Source organism: Eurosta solidaginis, chromosome 4, assembly GCF_040869045.1.
Source record: "Eurosta solidaginis isolate ZX-2024a chromosome 4, ASM4086904v1, whole genome shotgun sequence".
Lineage (NCBI taxonomy): Eukaryota > Metazoa > Arthropoda > Insecta > Diptera > Tephritidae > Eurosta > Eurosta solidaginis.
Window position 1 is genome coordinate 58,007,369 of NC_090322.1, and position 19,965 is coordinate 58,027,333.

The following is a 19,965-nucleotide window of genomic DNA, read 5'->3' on the forward strand; positions in this document are numbered from 1 at the left end:
TTTTTTTATAAAAGTGGGCGTGGTACTTCACCGATTTCGTTAATTTTTCTTCGAAGCATAAAGGCAACCTCTCTGCCGAATTTTGTTACGATAGGTTTAACGGTTTTTGATTTATGATTAGTAATATTTGTAAAATTGATTTTATCACAAGTGGGCCACGCCCATTTAAAAAAAATTCTAAAATTTTTATCAAGAGTCTCAATCTCAGTCCACATGTCAAATTTCAACATTCTAGGTGTATTATTTACTAAATAATCAGGTTTTTTGTGTTTTCCAAAACGTTATATATATAAAAAGTGGGCATGGTTACCATCCGATTTCGCTCATTTTCAATACCAATATATTCTGGGTATAAGCTCGTGTACCAATCAATATTATTATCAATATTTACTCAACTTATCGTGTTAATGGACAGACGGACGTACATGGCGCAATCAAATTTTTTTTCGATACTGAAGATTTTGATATATGGAAGTCTATATATATCACGATTCCTTTATACCTGTACAACCAACCGTTATCCAATCAAAATTATAATACCCTGTGTACAAGTACAGCTGGGTATAAAAATGTTTATGCTTTTAAAACGAACAATTACCCTTTATTTTTTCATTTCAGGTGAGCATTTTGACCTAAAACGGGCAATACGGTTTAATAGATCATGAGAGTGATCGAGACGTGGACGCTGCTAGCAGTTTCAAGATTGAAAAATTAATTTGATAAAATTGGCGAATACTAATCATTATACTATCGAGGAAACATTATTTTAAACAAATAAAAATTAAGGAATAAGCAAGTACGAACCGGACCCGTGCACATCTTGCGCAACCAATATAAAAGTCTCTTATCAAATATCAACAGAAATCAGCTGTTCTATCAATGAATTAAAACTTACAGCTTGCGCTGCCATCGGCCGTATGGTAGCAACTGTCGGTAATACAGTGCAAATATTCACAATAGTGGCATAGTACAAATAGATTTCTTTGTGTGCTCACAATCGTTTATTTTTAACAAATTAATTTAATATAATATAGCTAAACAAAAGCACTACGACCGAAATTTCCCAAAGCTGGCTAATAGCCTGAATCTCCATCTTTACAACCAGAACTTTATTTATAGATTTGGATTCCAAATACGAGCGAAAAAGGGACCACCCGTACATAAAACAGCAATTAGAAATAATATATTGATGGTTGGCGCTTAAAAAACGTATAGAAGTTGAGAAGAGCACAGTGTTTTTTATGACATACATATGTCCTGCTTCTTGATAGGGTATTTTAGTTGGATCGAACAAACTTCTTTGGACTTATTTAGTCTACGTGAAGCTCTTACGGACCGGCCAATTCAGCCTAACCTCACCTCTTAAGTGTGCACTTCATCGAGTCATGCACGTTTACATTGATCTTAAAATCCCCTTATAAGCTCTTAAGCTTAATTTAAATTGAAAATTTTACGAGAATAATATATTTCGTAGTAAACAATAAAAAGACTAAGTGCCTGCTAAGATGAAGCAAAGAATCCGGACGTTTTTGTTTGGGCAATCCTCTCAGAAATTCTAGCCACAATCAATATACCTTCACGCCGCGAGTAACGAAGAAGATTTATTAGGACCGACATAGTTCAGCAATTTAAAACCCTGCCTATGTAATGTTATGCTATTTAATTAAAATGCTCCTTCCCGAAAGTATTCTTATTGGCATCCAGCTATGTAAGCAGGGACTAAATACTCGATAATATTCAAAGTCACAACCAATAATAGCATAAGCCATATTATATTACATACAACTTAGACCATCATTGCTTTCTCTGGTTTAAAAGTTGAACTACCGTCATCAACTCCATCAACAGTCACACAAAAATCGTTTCGCTCAGTAGCGCAAGTAATATACCAGCAACAAAGGCTAATCGAAGAGTAAAGATGTTGCAGGGACGAAAAATCGTGTGAAGCGAGCTTCACAAAATTCCAGTAGGTCACATTCACCACTTACCACAGCAGAATTTGTTAAACTACCACTGTCTGTATTTGTTATTTAATAAATATTTGTACACTTTTTATTCAGCTAATGTGTTCAGAATTCAAATTTTTACACTCCAAAACTCCAATCAGAGTATTTCTGTGCTTAAATTATGTTAAAAATTGTGTTAAAGTTTTTGGTGTGGTGGAAGTGACCTACTAGAATTTTGTTACAATCCGCTGCTTTCCACCGAAGTTTGCGCCTGCAACATCTTTACCAAAGATTATCGAAATATATTTTCGATAATCTTTGTCTTTACTCTTCGATCAACTTTGCTACTGCGCAGCGTAAAAACTTCGAGTCATTGCGTCAATGAGCTATCATTTAGTTGGCACCACAGATTTTTGAAACACTAAGATGTTGCATGCGCGAACTTCGGTGGAAAGAAGCGGAGCTTCACAAAATTCTAGTAGGTCACTTCCACCACACCACAAACTTTAACACAAGTTTTAATATAATTTAAGCACACAAAATACACTGATTGGAGTTTTAGAGAGTAAAAATTAAAATTCTGAACAGATTAGCTGAATAAAAAATGTACAAATAATTGTTAAATAATAAATACAGACAGTGGTAGTTTAACAAATTCTGCTGTGGTAAGTGCTGAATGTGACCTACGAGAGTTTTGTTCAGCTTGCTACACATTATTTTTCGTTCATGCAACATCTTTATTCTTCAAAAATCTTTGTTGGCACCGGCCTTGGCGCTGGCGCTACGCTGAAAACGAAATAGGAGGCAAATCGTATGCAAATTCTTCTCGCAGCCCATCCACACATACAGATACACACCACTCCTATTTTTGTTATCCCCTTTGCTTTCCATAAATTGAAAAGCAATCGTACGTTTTATTTGAGAGACACTGTGATGGGTTCATGTCGGCACTAACTACTATGCTATATTTAAATATAACTACAGTGCACCTCAAAGAGTTAAAATAGATGTCTGCCATAGAAGCGGCCATCGCGCCATCTGTAGGACATCATCACACTAACCTACGCACATCAGGCCGGTAGCTTTGATAAGTAGTAGATATATGAGGTAGTAGCATTATTATCTTATTCGATACCAGCCGTCGCCATCGCGGTTTTGTTTGTGGCGATCCTTTTTCTGATGACAGCAAACACTATATGTGACCCGGTCTATGAAAAGGTGGCTTATGGTTCAAAAAAGAAATTGCGAGAAACAGCTGTTTTTTTTTAGTTATAAGCCACCTTTTCATATACCGGGTCACATATCTTAATCATCAATATCATCAGCATACGTCAGCAATTATACGTTTTTATAATAGCATTAGGTTAAAGGAATCGCGCGATAAGGAGTTGCGTTATCCGAAGCCTCGTTTGATTTCGAATGAATCGGAGAGGCTCTACCCAACTCTCAACTTTTTTCGCAAATTCAGACATAGCAGCATACAAAGAACTTCTTATGCTTAAAATTCGACAAAAAGATGGTGAAATTAATACTGAAATAATATTGAACCAAGAACCCCGCCTCAGAATAATACTCATAGCGGTAGGCTAGTTCAGGAACGTAACATTTAAACAAAGATGAATTAAGAGTTATCTCAGGGTGGTGTCCTATTCTAACTTTTGTTGAATTTGTACATCCTCACCAGAAGGTATAACCCTTTTTTCCCACGCCCTATGGCTGCACGCTAATGCCAAGAAGTCTTCAATAGGATAGCTATGCTTTAAATTGACAGATATCTCTCTAGTCTTTCCAGTTTTTTCGCCTCGCGTAACATGGCACTATCACGACTAAGTCTTTTGCGACCGTATTTACGACTTCAACGTATTTGACACGTTTTACTCCCAGAAAAAAGGCTTTGAAGAGGTTTACGAGGTATAATCGAAACCGCAGTCGCCTTTCCTATTTTGATGTCGCGTTGTATCAGTTTTTATCGAAATATTCAGTAAACTAAAAATTGTTTGCAGGCATTAAGCAATAAAAAAGTCTGCAATGTTGGACATCCAGGCGAATGGTATTATACTACCCACTGTAGGACATCAAAAAATACTGTGAGTGATGTTCGATAATGACCTACATTTCGGTGAGCATGGAGCCGCAACTGTATATAACGTTCAGAGCCATATTAAGATCCCAAGTCCCTCGCTGTCAGCACTTGGGACAAAGACAAAGGAATGCTCATAGATACTTATAACACAATTGTCACGGAATGTCTTCTTATAACGCCAGAACATCATCTACTTATTGATGCGGAAATACTCCCCATAAAGGAATGAAACGAAATGTTTAACCGCGTCCGTTTAGTTCTCAGAAACATCCTAAAATACAATTGATTAAAGTCCCGCCGCCCAGAGATGTAAGGGGTTTCTGCGAAAGTACCACTAAAAGATCCCGAACACAAGAATTCAGTCGTTTGAGCCAATGAAGCATGAAAGGCCCTCAGCCGCATGCAAAAGAGTCAGCAAAGTCCTATGCCGATAAATGCATGGCGAACCCCTTCCTAAAAGTTCAATACCCGAAACTCGCTGCGGTACAATTTCGGCCGGAATACTGTCAATTGTAAAACCCCAACATACGCAATATATGTCCTTCTTTACACCTGTTATATGAAACCAACGCATCTAACACCCATGATCATTTGGCATTTTTTTTTTCTTTATTGATAACAGCATTCAGATTAATACAGATTTTCTCAAAAAAAAGCTTGTTTTTGTACGAGAAGATAGCTTAATTCTTTTTAATAAATTTTGCCATCAATTTTTGTGAGAGTAAATTACTACAACAACATGAGCAAAAAAAAAAAAAAAAAACGAATAACAAAGGAAATAGATGAATAAAATGGAACAATAATAAAAAAGAATTAAAAATTAAAAGGCATAAGTTATACATTATAACGTAATACTAATTATAATTACCCAAAGTAAGTCGGTTCTATGTACCGGAGCGACTCGGGATTTTTCCCCGACCAAGGACTGTCATTTCAGTGTGACCCCATCTAATTTGTTTCGTCCCTCCCACAAATTGTCATCCTCCCAGCAGCTCCTTGCAGCAGGACTGCTCCATATAATCTTACTCCGGGAAGGCATCGAATCCAATCCGGGTCCGTCTCCTGACCCCGGTCCTGAGAAATGGTTTTGTTGCATCTGCCGGAAAAGAATCTTTTTAGGACGGTCATACTCTGTTCAGTGTGTCTCGTGCAAGGGATGGTTGCATCCGACAGGTTGTTCTGGGCTTGATCCCAAAACCCGACGTCCACGTAACTTTTATAAATATTTTGTGGCTCCTTGCTGTTCACGCCCAAGGGCGTCCCGTAGTCTACGCCTAAGCGCCCCCCCCCCCCCCCCCCTACCTTCCTGCAGCCCCGCTGCTCAGCAAGCCACAACAAGTACCCGCTGCTGCTCGCGCCCCACGGCGCCAACAACTCAAACAGCTGATACCACTCATAACTACTACCTTCGTAGTAGAGTTGGTAGCAATGCTGAGCATCAGCCCCTGCCCCCGTCTTCTCCCCCCCCCCCCCTCTTTTCCGGCAGCAATCGTGCAGGTCAGGGAAACAGGCTCTTAGTCCCTACCTCCGTTTGCACCGTCTGCCAGCACAGAATATATAGGTTTGCGACATCCGCCCAATGCAGCTCCTGCCTTGGGTGGTGCCACTTTCCTAGATGTTCTGGTCTCCGCGACGGCAACCCCCGACGGGTTTCATCGCGCCATGTTGTCAGGTCGCAAACCCAAATCATCCGGGTACCCCAATGCTTGCCCAAGGACGCCCAGTCCCAGGGCCACAACAGCAATTGCGTCCTGGCCTTCCACAACCCAGGCGTAGTCACCCGTCACTTACCCCCAGAGTGGCGACGTCTCCCCTTATGCACTTCAGAATTCTGCAGTTAAACTGTAATGGACTAACTGGGAAGATTACGGAGATAGTCGATTTCATGAAGCGGCACAACATCCGCATTGCTGCGATTCAAGAGACTAAACTTACAGCAAGATCTGCATTGCAGACCTGCTCTGGGTATAATGTCCACAGGAAAGACCGCGAGAGCGGAAATGGAGGCGGTCTCGCGTTTATCATACACCACTCTGTGCAATATTATATATTTGATCCTGGCATCGACCACAGGGACAATGTCTTAGAACGTCAAGGCCTATCTGTCCGGTCAGGCGATGCAAACCTAGAAATCATTAACATCTACATCCCTCCTGCCACCTGTTGCCCCAGTGGATACCGCCCTAATATCAGGGCCTTACTCACTGGCAACAATCACATTATCTTAGGCGATTTCAATGCCCATCATGATCTATGGCACTCAAACTTGCGGGCGGACAGTAGGGGTGAGATGTTGGCGGATCAAATAGAAGAAACGACGTTCTGCACAATAAACGGAGACGCCCCCACACGTATGGTAGGAAGCTGTCACAGCTCGCCAGATATCTCAATCGTGAGCGCAGAACTCGTAAACTGCGTCAACTGGCAGCCGATGGTAACATTGGCATCCGACCACCTGCCCATATTTATTTCGCTTGAGTGTACCGCCGACTTCATCGTCACTGAAAAACGCACTTTCATAAACTTCAAAAAAGGAAAGTGGGAAGAATATAAATCCTTTACAGACAGCCGCTTTGCTGTCCTCCCTATCCCGACTGATGCCCGCCAAGGGGAGCGTGCCTTCCGTAAGGTCATTAAATCCGCCTCGGCCCATTTCATTCCCGCCGGGAGAATTCCCGAAATCCGGCCCCACTTCCCGGCGGAGGCCGCAAACTTAGCGGGAGAACGTGACCTTATAAGACAGCTTGATCCAGGCGACCCCCAAATAAGGGATATAAACCAACGCATCAGATTGCTTGTGGATGAACACAAGCGGGCGAAATGGGAGGAGCACCTAAGAGGTTGTAACCTCTCTACCGGTGTGGGTAAACTTTGGTCCACCGTAAAGTCCCTATCGAATCCGTCTAAGCACAAAGACAAAGTTTCCATCGCCTTTGGCGACAAAGTGCTGTCGGACGCGAAAAAATGCGCGAGCGCTTTCTGCCGACAATATATAATGCATCCTACGGTCGACAAAGATAGACGGAGAGCCAATAGACACGCACATAAACACAAGTTCTGCGCGTCACCAATCACCATCACCGCAAAAGAGGTTGAGGACGCCATTGGTCGTGCTAAACCATCCAAAGCAGTGGGCCCAGACGGCATAGCCATGCCGATGCTTAAAAGCCTAGGGAAAGAGGGTTTCAAATATTTAGCGCATGTCTTCAATCTGTCTCTTTCCACCTTTGTCATACCTGAGAAATGGAAAATGGCCAAGGTGGTCCGGCTACTAAAGCCTGGGAAACCAGCTAACATAGGAGAGTCGTATCGTCCGATATCTCTCCTATCGCCAGTGGCAAAGACGCTTGAAGCCATTGTGCTCCCTTATTTCCAAGCAAATTTGCAGCTAGCCCCTCATCAGCATGGCTTCAGAAAACTCCATAGCACTACCACCGCGCTAAATGACATTAGCACCCAGATAAATTGCGTTTTAAATCAATACCCCTACCATAGAACAGTACTCGTAGCGCTAGACCTATCAAAAGCTTTTGATACGGTCAACCATGGCTCGTTACTGCAGGACCTGGAAGGGTCTACCCTTCCCCCATGTCTTAAAAGGTGGACCGCAAATTATCTGGGTGGTCGGCAGGCATCGGTGCAATTTAGAAACGAAACATCAAAACCAAGGAGAATTAAACAAGGGGTGTCACAGGGTGGTGTCCTATCCCCACTTTTGTTTAATTTCTACATATCTAAGCTACCTTCACCACCGGAAGGAGTCACAATCGTTTCCTACGCCGATGACTGCACAATAATGGCCACAGGCCCGGCCCCACAGATCGATGAGCTTTGCAACAGAATAAACGACTACCTCCCTGATCTCTCCAGCTTTTTCTCCTCGCGAAACCTGGCATTATCACCGACTAAATCTTCCGCGACCTTATTTACAACATGGACGCCCCAAATGTCGACCATTTTGAACATCCACGTCGATGGCACTACGCTACCGACTGTCCTACACCCCAAAATCTTGGGTGTGACGTTTGATTAGGATCTACATTTTGGTGAGCACGCAGCCGCAATTGTTCCGAGAATTCAGAGCCGTAACAAAATCCTCAAATCCCTCGCTGGCAGTACTTGGGGAAAAGATAAAGAAACGCTCATGACTACATACAAAGCAATTAGCCAGCCGATTACGTGCTACGCGTCACCCATATGGTCGCCAAGCCTAAAAATCACCCACTGGAAGAAACTACAGGCCTGCCAAAATACTGCTCTCAGAATCGCCACGGGCTGTCTTCTTTTGTCCCCAGAACACCATCTGCATAATGAGGCGAGAATACTCGCCATCAGGGAGAGAAATGAGATGCTGACCAAACAGTTCCTGTTGAATACGCAGACACCTGGGCATCCCAACAGACATCTGATTAATGAACCAGCACCGCCTAGGGGCTTAAGGAGTCATCTCCTTAAGCATTTTGAGGAAATACGGCACCTGAGAACCCAGCCGTATGAAGTGAAAAAACACAAGCAGGTCCTTGGTGAACTCCATAAACAGCCGTCGGAACTTTATGCCGGGAATTGCCAGGTGAATCCAGTACTTAACGAAAAGTATCCAAAACTTGCGGAAGAGGAACGCATACTCCGCAGGGAAACGCGTGTCACTCTTGCTCAACTTCGTTCTGGATACTGTAACAGGTTAAACTCTTACCTATCCAGAATCAACCCCGACATACAAAATGTATGCCCCGCTTGCAATGTGTCCCCACATGACACCAACCATCTCTTCAATTGTAATGTGGAACCAACGCCTCTAACACCCCTTTCCTTATGGTCCACCCCTGTTGAAACGGCAAGTTTCCTTGGACTCCCGTTAGAGGATATTGATGACAATTTGTGATCGGTCGCGGCTATTAGGTGGGGCGAGCATTGCTACAACACAAACAACAACAACCCAAAGTAAAAAGCAAAAAAAAAAAAAATGTTTTAAATTCATCCGAGCCTAGAAACAGGAGCGTTTGGCATTGAATCCCTCAACTTAACAAAATCGTATATGTCAAAAGGAGACGGCGCGATCAAAAAAAAGCGCCCAGCGCCCAGCGCTCCAATCCAGATTTCGGTGATACTCATAACAAAGAAGTTGCCATATTAAAATTATATATTAAAATTAAAATTATTAAGAAGTAGCTGTTTGACTTTCGTTTTAAAGAATTGGAGATTTCTAGCATTTTTTATTTCGTCCGGAAGCTTATTAAATAATTTTACACCATAGTGTCTTAAGGATTTCGCACTTCTCTCCGTTCGAAAGAATCGCGGTCTGATGTTCGACCTAGTTCGTAGCGCGTATTCGAGATTTGGTTCCTCGGGAACAGATAAATTATGTTTAATTAAATTATTTTTAACTTTGTAAAATGCTTGTAAAGTTTGCAATATAGCATATTTCCGAATATCCAACCTGGTGCAACCCTATTTGGTGCAACCCTATTGAAATTGCAAGTTTCTTTGGACTCTCGTTAGAGGATATGGCATTCAACTGGATGGAACAAAGAACTGCTACATAATGAGAAAAAGAGGGTGCGTATCAATTCTCTTATTTTGAGTCATCTTCAGGATTTTTGACATAGTGAAGATCTGGCCGATAACATATAAATAAGATCTGAAGCTGGACTAAAAATACCAAATCAACTCGTTGACATTAGGCTTGAGTCTTTCGCACAATACGCTAGAGAGATTGTATGCTCTCTACCAACTCTTCGCCTCAGTGCTTGAACAACTCGGCAGCGTCATCAGCGATTAGGGTATCGCTTTCGTTATCTCCTCGCTATTTAGCAATGGGGAGTAATGCTCCCTCCACAACTTAAGCACATTCTGTACCTCAGTTGTCAGGTAGCCATTATCGTTCGTGAATGAAGCCGACCCGCTTGAAACCTTCTGTCATTTGCCGGATTTTTTAGTAATATTTTCGGACCCTTCATATTAGCCAACATCTGAAGCTTCTCGCACTAACACCGTTCTGCCTTGCGTGTTTTACTTCTAAGTAGGCGTCTCTCATCCTTTGGCTGACGATATACCTCCAATACATAGCGCGTTGCTGTGAACGTACGCAGCGTCACCTATAGGCAGCTTTCTTTTTTTCCAGAGAATCGTGACATTAGTCATCGCACCAGTGGTTTTTACGTGCTCATGGGAAACCTATGGTGTTCGCAGCTGCAGTAGGCACAAGTTGTGCTCCCACTGCTCGGTTCTTCGGATTTCCCTTTATTTCATAAGCTTCTGCTCATTGTCTCATCCTTCTTAAACAGTTTTCACATCAAATTGGTGACATAATGCCTACTTCTTTTATTATAAAAGACAAATTGATTAAAAAAAAATGTTTACAAAATCACAAACAAGAATATCAATGCATTCGCTTCAATCACTTAAACCAGGCTTTAAAGCTCCGTGTGTTTTGCAGCCCAGTCCTCCTTGATCATATCAGCACCCTTTTCGCCAATCATAATTATCGCCGCATTCGTATTTGCACCCACAATGTCGGGCATAATACTACCATCAATTACACGCAAACCTTTTGCGCCATGTACACGGAGACGCCAGTCTACCACAGCTGTGACATCGTCTTCGGGACCCATTTTTGCAGTACCCACCGGATGGTAAACTGTTGTAGTCATATGATTTATATAACACTTCCAGTACTCATTCGATTTATAGGTTAAGTCATTACAAGCCTCTAGGTCTACTTTATGCAATTCTGCTTCACGCCTCTTGAAAGCTTCCGTTTCAGGCAACTTCGTGTATATGTTCAAAGCGCGTATATATGTATCGACATCGCGCTCATCGGACATATAATTAGGATAGATTTCTGGTTTATCCAAGTAGTTGGAGCTTCTCAGTTCCACGTGACCAACTGAAAAGGGTTTCAAGTGCAATAAATATGTGATATAGGTGTTGGTGTGCTCGTTCGCCGAGAGTATAGATTTGGCAACACGATCAATAAAACATGTAGCTGCCACATAACCCTCGAGTTCAGGACTTTGCATTAAACTGAAGAAGTTTGTAGTTTGAATATCAGGATATGGGCCATTCAGTGAGGTTGTGTTAATAAATCCAGTAAGTGCTGTGGCCTCATGATGCAGAAGTTTGCTATAACGACCCATAACCAAATTATACATAGCATCGACTAGCTCTTCATCGGTAGGCTTGCGTGCGGTAGATTTATCAATTTCGAAAATAACTGGTAGGCTAGCATGATCCTTAAGATTTTGACCGACTGGCAAGTCTAAAACTAGCGGAATGCCCAATTGTTTCAAATGATCCTTGGGGCCGACGCCTGAAAAATATAAAAACTTATTCTTATTACCAATTCTACAGCTAAGTATAATCCGGCTCACACTTACCCGAAAGCATTAGAATTTGTGGTGTACCAATAGCGCCACCCGATAACACAACTTCTTTTGTTGCTCTAACTTCATACTCCCTTTTACCGTTCAGCACAAAAGTAACACCCGTTGCACGTTTTTGCCCATCGAAATTCACCCGTTTGACGTGTGCATGACGTACGACATGCAGATTTTGACGATCTTTTGGCAAATGCGAGTGCGCCGTTGTAATACGACGTCCACCGTCCTGCGTACCCAATATATCAATTTGCCCAATCCATGAACCTTCTGTAAAAGCTGGTGAACTACCATAACCCATTTCAGCCATGCCTTCCCGTATTGTCGTTCGAAACTCATTATCCGACACGTAACGATTTAAACCCATCGGACCACCTTTACCAAAATCACCGGCCTGGAAATCTTCGCTTGTGGAGCGCAGGTCTTCTACTTTGCGGAAATATTGCAATACATCGTCGTAACCCCAAGTAGGATTTCCTCGATTGCGCCAGTCATCGAAATCGAAACGTGTACCACGTGCATAGATCATGGCATTCATATTATTAGTGCCGCCAAGCATTTTACCCCGAGGCCAATGACATTTGCCGTCCTCCATCGCCATGCACGATTTGCCGTTCGGTTCTGCATAATACTGCCAATCCCAGTTGGTGAACTGTGTTGTCATATGCCAACCTACAAACTTGAAACATGTTTGATAAGAGAAGAGAAATAATTGTTTATTCTCAAGGCAGTGAACGGAATATTTTGATATCATGAAGTGATAACTCCCAAAAATAAAGCTGATATGACGTTCGTTTTTCTTAGAGGTATCAAATTCGATCGCGGTGGTAAGTGAAGTCACTTTTCGGAAGCTAGGAAAGCATGCATCAACTCTTACGTAAACAATGATCTGACGAGCGCATGCCTCCCAACTTAGAGTTAAAGAGCACTCTGTACAATCCATACCAAAGCCAAATCGTCAAGAATACTTATGCTAGGAGAATCGACGAACCCCATCTGTTTGTAGATTTACAAGCTGACCTTGCCAGTTCGAAAAGTGCTTCTATCTTTGAATTTAATTTCTCTGCGAATCTTATGTGGCTAAGCCAAATGACGTGGAGTAATACCAAGCCATTCGCAATGAGGATCAATCAAGGTGATCCTTGATGCTGGGAAAAACATTCCAAACGCGAGATTTAATCCTTAAGTTTCTAATCAATTGCTTAAACCACTTCACTGTAGGCATAAATTCCAGGCCGCTGAAGACCGCATATTTGGGAGCCAGCGTTAGTATCGAAAACAATTTCAAACAGCAGAATTCTGGTGATCTGTTCTCAAATTTCCCCTTTATTCTAGGAGGCGGGCCCGGATAATGTTTCTGGTAATTTAACAAAATCTATTTCACATTTTTCCTTCCTTTACTTTATGACATTTCGTGGTAGTTCTGAGCGCGGTCAGGCGGACAGGCCTGCGGTTTGTTTCTGTGAAACTCGACGACCATACAGGAGGCGCATGCACAAGATCCGCTGGCTAACTGCTTTATAAGTAGCTAGCAACATTTCTTTGTTTTTGACCCAGAGGCTGCCAGCGATAGACCTTCAAACTTTGTGGCGGCACTCTACCTAAGATGCAATTTCAGCTGCATGTTTATGTCACTTTTTATCATCACGCCCAAAATTGTTGGGTATCTGGCAGTCGAAAGCGTTATGCCATCGATGTGGATGTCTCCTTAAACTTACATTGGGGTCGTCCGTCATTCCAATAAGTACTACTCTCAACTAAATTGGGTATGAAGTAGTAAAGTTTTTTGTAGATGAGGAGAAAATCGCGCCCTTTAAGTCTCTGAGCATATTTGTCCCAACGTATGATTCGAAATGATGGACTTTCCTGAAAGAAGATGGGACTGCCTTTGGTATATTCGACATAAAAGTGCTCCTCAAAGTTTATGGATATGCACTTATGCGCAATGGCATATTTCAAAGGACGGTTTGTTGTTGTAGCAGTATCAAAGGCTAGGTAATAATAAGCGGTCCACACTTTGCGTGTTTAAGGGCATAGTCCAGCAGATCAAAGCCCAATAGCTTGACTGGGCCGTGTTATTTGAAAGTATAAAAAACACTTCAGCCAAGAACGTAATCGTACCGACATCTGAATTTGGCACCGGTGACCATTATTTACCATCTACCTAGATGCTCCCAATAGGTGCCTCATAATGCTGAGGAGGTGCAGTTTGATATGCAATGGCCAAAATCGTCCAGGCTGCTAAATGCCAATTTGTGAAGATGATAAATACATTTTAGATGCAAATGATTGTCAATGCGATTAATATATCCTTAGAGAATGCTAGTGTGGAGTAAGAAATTCCATTCTGAAAAGGCGTATGAAGAGTTCCCCACCTGAATGGAGCATTAAGAATATTTAGTCAACCAAGCTTGGTTTGCCGATTCGCACCACAAAAGCTTCTGCAGCAAACCATTTGCTTTTCTATATTTACTTGAAGAGGACTAAAGCTTTGTTCGACTAGAGTAAACAAAGAAAATGGTCCTCTGCCGCGTTCTGACAGTTTTAAATACGAAGCAATTCAAGGTTAAAAACTCCACTCTACAAATCCCTTTGGTCGGAAAAGGATTGCACGATAATCTCTAAACCATGATTAACTCGGTTGATTCGTTTAGAAGTTTAGTTGTAAAGTTACATCCGAGAAGCTGTGCTATGTGCTTTGCCTGGAGCAAGCTGTTCTACTTATGCTATCAAGTGCCGCCAATTGTTCAAAAATTTTTTCGATTTTAGCAAAGGGAAAGTCTTTTTTATGAGATGTTGGTTGGCAGAACTCTTTTCGATATCATTTTATAAGACCAGGAGCCGTGATATAAGTTCTTTGTTTTGTTTTCTAGCCACTCATATATATTGCAATATCACTGCGGTTAGCCACACCCTCCCAACGGTCATCCCAAATTCTTTAAATACATTCAAACAATTTACTATAGTATGTATGCATTCATTATATTCTTACCGCGGTTTCAATTGGAGGATCACCACCCGCTTCGAGCAAAATCACCTTCCAATCCGGGTTTTCACTGAGTCTACCCGCAACCACCGAACCTGCGGAACCTGAGCCCACAATTATGAAATCATAGCTTTCAGGACCTGCGTAAAATATAATAAATATTTGTTATTAGTTATATATTATTAATTTTTATTGAATGGCGAGATTAATTTTTAATGCACAGTAGTCGGGAAGCTATGTTCTGTCCACTAGAAGTCTCAGTCCACCTTTAAAAAAACCCAGTCATTGTCTTAACTAGCCTGAGTGAGGTCATTAGGCCGGATTTTCCTCTCCTGCACGTCTTCCTATTTTTCCACTTAACCCCGTTTCCTTTTCCCATATTCTCCATCCCCAACATTTTTGGGTAAATTTCGTCTTGAAACATAGAACATACATCAGCATGCGATGACAATGCAAGACGAGGTAGACAAATTTCGGTAGGGGTACAGGGGTCATGATTTTAACAATAACTATTGTAAACCACTTATCAGGGGCATCGCCATCAAGGTAGGGCACAATTACCAAACTTAGGTGAACAATTACTTAAAAGTCTATCTGAGATATCGGACTAAAGAATTACGATTTCGTCTGGCAATCTTACTCTCTAGCATTTTCGTTCGTTTCTTACATCAAAAACACATCTGCACCGAGTTACATAGACAAACCGAATGGTGGATGGACGTCATCCAGCGGCTAAATGTTGAAGGTTTTAATGGACACCCACTTTCTTGGCTGCACATTCCGGCTTGCTATTTCGCACATTCTTGCTTGCACATTCCGGCTTACTACCTCCATTGGGCATTTAATCAGCCCGCACAAAGTTGAATGGGCCATCATATCCTTCGACCTCTTAAAATTTCCTGGATCCGATTGTATATTTCCTGTAGAACTAAATGTGGCAAAAGGAGTTCTATGCCCGACGATCTCTGCAATCTATAATGCCTAACAAGGCTCTTTAATATTCCAAATAAGGTTACATAGGCAAATATGATCCCAAAGGAGGACGGGCTGCACACACAAAGACTAATGATTTGAGGACGATAAGCCTCACATACTTTCTCAATAAAAACCCTAGAGAGGCTGCACATAAAAAAACATCCCAATTCTCAACGCGCGTACTGAAAAGGCAAATCCGTAGACACAGCACTCCACGCTATCACCACTAGGACAGAAAAGGGGATTGCCTATAAGGACTTCACTCCTGGCATCTTTCTGGACATAGAAGGAGTATTTACCAATGAGGGCGGTTGGACCTGCCACTTCTGAAGTTCGAGGAGCAACTTCTAACTAAAAGGACTGCCACATTAATATTGAAGCTAGCAACAACCGATTGCCAAGTTATCACTTACGCCGACGACAACACTCCGACACGGCACCCGACCTCCTCCCAATATACCTGTATGGTAAGCTCCAGGCGAGTTGTAATGCGGTAGGAATAAATGCTTTCCTGCCTTAGAGCGGCATCAGTTTTGGCCATACTACCCTCACAGCCATAAAGAAGTCTGCCCGATGTCTACTTTTTAGAATCTCACAACTGTTGTAATTTACTCTGACAATCAAACACCGGTCAAAGCTCTGCAAGACTCCTGCTCTTCGTCAAAGGTTGTAATAGAATGCAGACAGTCGCTAAATGAACTGGACTCTGGACAATGGTGGTGTGGGTCCCGGGTCACATTGGTGCACCTGGGGCTGTCTTGCTGATGAACTACCGAGGAAAGCCACTTGCAAACACTTCCTCATGTATACATGAAAACCAATGTCATATGAGGACTACAACCCATCTGTGAGGCGTCTCGTCCCAATCGTAACTCCTTAGGTGAGAAATTAAGGGAAATTGTCTGATGGGAACAAACGACGAATGCATGGCAATCCCAACGAATGACCTCTTTCGAAGCTGTAGGAACGAGAATGAGACAGAAGGTGTTGGCCTCCCTTGGTGCTCCCTAATATGGAAACAATTTAATTGCGAACATTTCTCTCTAGGTAGTAGCATCGTAAATTCTAAATGTAAAAACAAACAATACTCAAATATAAATAAAACTTATTAGCATAAGTAATTATGTATGTGAATATATAAAACTAGCCTCGCCTTACCTTATTGATATTTACTGCAAATTGTCTCGTATGTAAACAATTTATGTAATTTTTTAAACAGGAATTTATAGATGCTGAGGCTGGTTGATTAGGAACTCAATTAAAATGTGTTACCTGATACCCTTTTATGAAAGAAAGTCCAATCTAAGCTTCGGAACTACCAAGAATCAAATCCAGCAAAATATCGATTCTGCGGTAGCAATACCCAAAAACACAATGGGCTAGTAACGTACTACTCCCACTAGAGACACAGACGGTAACACACTGTGTTGTTAATCCAATTTAGGTTAGTTAGAACTGGCCGGTCAATAAAGACCTCACATAGAATGAAAGTGTTCATAGTGTTACCAGAATTTGTTTGAGGAACAAAAAAAAACCCAATTAGGCATCAGGACTTCTGTTATAGGATAACTCCGTCCTCTTCGCTAATACTGAAAGTTTGCTAATACCTAGCTTAGTTGCTGATCCAGCTTAAATTCACTTCGCGAGCGAAGAACACGAACATAGAATGTAATCAACAGTCTCTTCCTGCAGCTCGCACATCCCACATCTGGCGAAGCCTAACTTATAAGCACGTAACGCCAGAAGGTAATGCCCAGTTCGCATGCCTATCGACTTAAATTCATCTTTTTCTGTTTAGAGATATGATCAACTTTGTGAGTACTACGTTGAAAGACTTGCACATGATATTACAAAGTTTGCAGCATCGCACTTCTGCTCACGCCTTTCCTGCTTGATAAATCGTGTGTAGCTCCTGCCTCCTTTTGATCTCTCCCAAACAGATTGGAACGTCTACCGTAAGTGCATCGATTGTTGCAGCCTCCTTTGCCAACTTACCAGTCTTTCGTTACCTTCTATCTCCTTATAACCGGGAACCCAGTGCATGGCCCGCATGAGCCAAATCTCTCCAAAGCTTGTTTGTATTCCAGGACACTTCTTGATAAAATACTTGCCTTGATCGTCGCCTGAGTGTCAGTGTATATATTGACGTGACTGCAGCTTAAGTATGAATCTCTGCTGCTTTCGTCACGGCTATAATATCTGCCTGTCCTTCACGCTTGGTGGCACTGTTAGCACCAAACTTATTTTGAATCATACCCATGAGAACTAATCCCCCAATCCTTCATTGAGTGTTTTTGCTGTCAATACAACAACAAGAATGTTTTCATCTATTCGCACAACGTGATTTAGCGCGTTCATTGAATTATTTTCTATGGTTGACATTTGTATCACTCACAGGTTCATAAAGCTTCCGTAGAACCCTTTTTTCGTACATTTCAATGGGCTTCTCAACTGATAACGTCTTATACACTAAATGTATTGTTTACTATCGGACATCAATCGCATCAACTCACCGTCGCTTTCAATCCTTGCACCATAATCTTCAGGCCAACGATCGTGATCACTTAGTCCACAAAATTTTGTTATCAAAGTTTGTAACAGCAAAGTCATTAAGGTGTTTGCCGGTCCTGCTGTCCGCGCAGCACATTCTGCTCTCAAATATTCCATTTCACTTTGTAAGTCACGCGATTACACAAAACAGTAGCAAATGCTTTCGTCGTTGTTCCGCTACTAACTTAAAGATCATTTTGTATTTAGGCTTACTACTTACCTATAAAGGGAACACACCCACCCCTCTGTTAATTGCACACGACGAGTGTACGAGTATGTAAATAAATGTGTATTTGTGGCGCAAAATACGACAGCAAATGTTTAGTAAATGAGAACATGGGCATATACAGAAAGGGGTGCGAAGTTTATCATGTATTGCAAAAGACGGATTGACCTCCTCATATGATGGACTAGGTCATCAAGAGGTATCAAATAAGATTCTCTACTAACTATTATCTCCCTTCAAATCATCGGACGCTGACGGTATCACACCGGTGATGCTCCAGAAACTTTTCAAGCCTGCTCAAGCCTATATTCCTCAAAGCTGGTCGCTTCAAGCCGCAGCTAACTACGCAAACATAACTCTTATATGGGTATACATATGTTCACAGGGACATCGAGGGCAGACGAACTTGCAAGGGAAAGGGCAATGCTGGAGGCCGCGTATGCGGTCGAGATGCATCATGCACTTACATCAAACCTGGCCGAATTCCGATAGTAGAAGAACAGAGGGCCTACTAAATAGTTCAAAGAAAGAAATTTTTAGGATAACTGCCACAATCACGATACACTGGTTGCTTTCCCTACGTGCCTTTTAACAGCATTTGCAGAAGCTACGGCGAGGAGGGCCACAAAGAAACAGTCGCGCACTACCTGTGTGAACGCCCAGCTCTAGCCCACGCTCGGTTTCTATCTAAGAACAGTTATATACTGTCGGAACTAAAGCAAGTAGCTTAATGCTCCACAAAATATATCAGCAGGTTCCTAGTCCGCACCAAATAGCTCGAACGGAGTACCCCGACCAGCCATACTAAAACAACAGCAATTGGTTCATTGGTGCATCGGAATGGCGCTCCGTGCGCCACTTGGGCTTGGATCTTTGATGTCCGGGCGGCACAGCAGCCAACCCCGTAGGTATGCGCCATTACAATTTATAGTTTTTACTCAACTCTCTCTGAGCGAGTAGTGAAACTAATATTTAATAGAGTATACAGATCGGAAGGTATTGAATTGTGGCGCCTGGGAGAAGCATAACTTCATAATTTCAGATTTTTTACTTATATTCCTATTAATCTAGGTACATAGATATGTAAAATATTATTCCATACGGACAGTGCTGGAAGCTCTTACATTGTAAATCAATTTAATTTAATTTCGTTTAATATCAATTGTTCTTTGGCAAAACTACTACATTTTCAATAATCAGCTTCGCTGCTAAAATTACGCATTTACAAGCACGGTTGCCACTTTGGGTCCATTTGGACCAAATTTGGTCCGCTCCAACCCCGTTTGGTCCGCTGGTCCTTTTTGGACGAGTCGTCACGATTTTGGTACTTTGATTTGAATTTTTTTACTTTCAAATCGAGAGATTGTGTAGGAATATATACATATTTTTTTCACATAGACCAAAGCGAATTAGTGAGTTTAAAGAATTTCAGGAATATTGTGGTGTTAAGCCACACAAAATACTTGGTATTTTTCTTACTCGTTGCCTCGCTCTGGAGAGTGTGATAGTTCGGATAAATGAACAATGGGAGGCACTGTGTCATTATGTTTTATCTTCGTGTCTCGAAGTAAGTGGTGTTAGTGCAAAACAATTAGCAAATTTAATGTCAGATACCGACAAGGTATTAGCAAAAACCGAAGCTTCTATAATACCGTTAATAAATAACTTTTCGTACCTGATAAAGTGCGATCAAGATACCATTGTTACACAATGGAAGCTTTTAAGACTGTTAAATTGTGATTTTAAGCCTGATATAAGACATTTTAGTATTTTTGGGAAAAAGTAAGCTTTTATAGAAATGGTATGAACGGAAAGTGTTTTGA

The 19,965-nt window shown here is 41.7% G+C and overlaps 1 protein-coding gene across 1 annotated transcript; it reads right to left on the bottom strand.

Moving 5' to 3' along the window:
* Positions 1-10,326: 10,326 nt before the first annotated feature.
* LOC137249824 (glucose dehydrogenase [FAD, quinone]-like) lies at positions 10,327-18,106 on the bottom strand. Its single transcript, XM_067781779.1, has 4 exons — positions 17,880-18,106; positions 14,398-14,531; positions 11,406-12,084; positions 10,327-11,338 (listed from the first exon to the last, which is right to left on the bottom strand). Exons 1-4 carry the CDS (start codon positions 18,031-18,033, stop codon positions 10,443-10,445), a joined length of 1,863 nt encoding a protein of 620 aa, XP_067637880.1. The 5' UTR covers positions 18,034-18,106; the 3' UTR covers positions 10,327-10,442.
* Between the last annotated feature and the right edge of the window lie 1,859 nt (positions 18,107-19,965).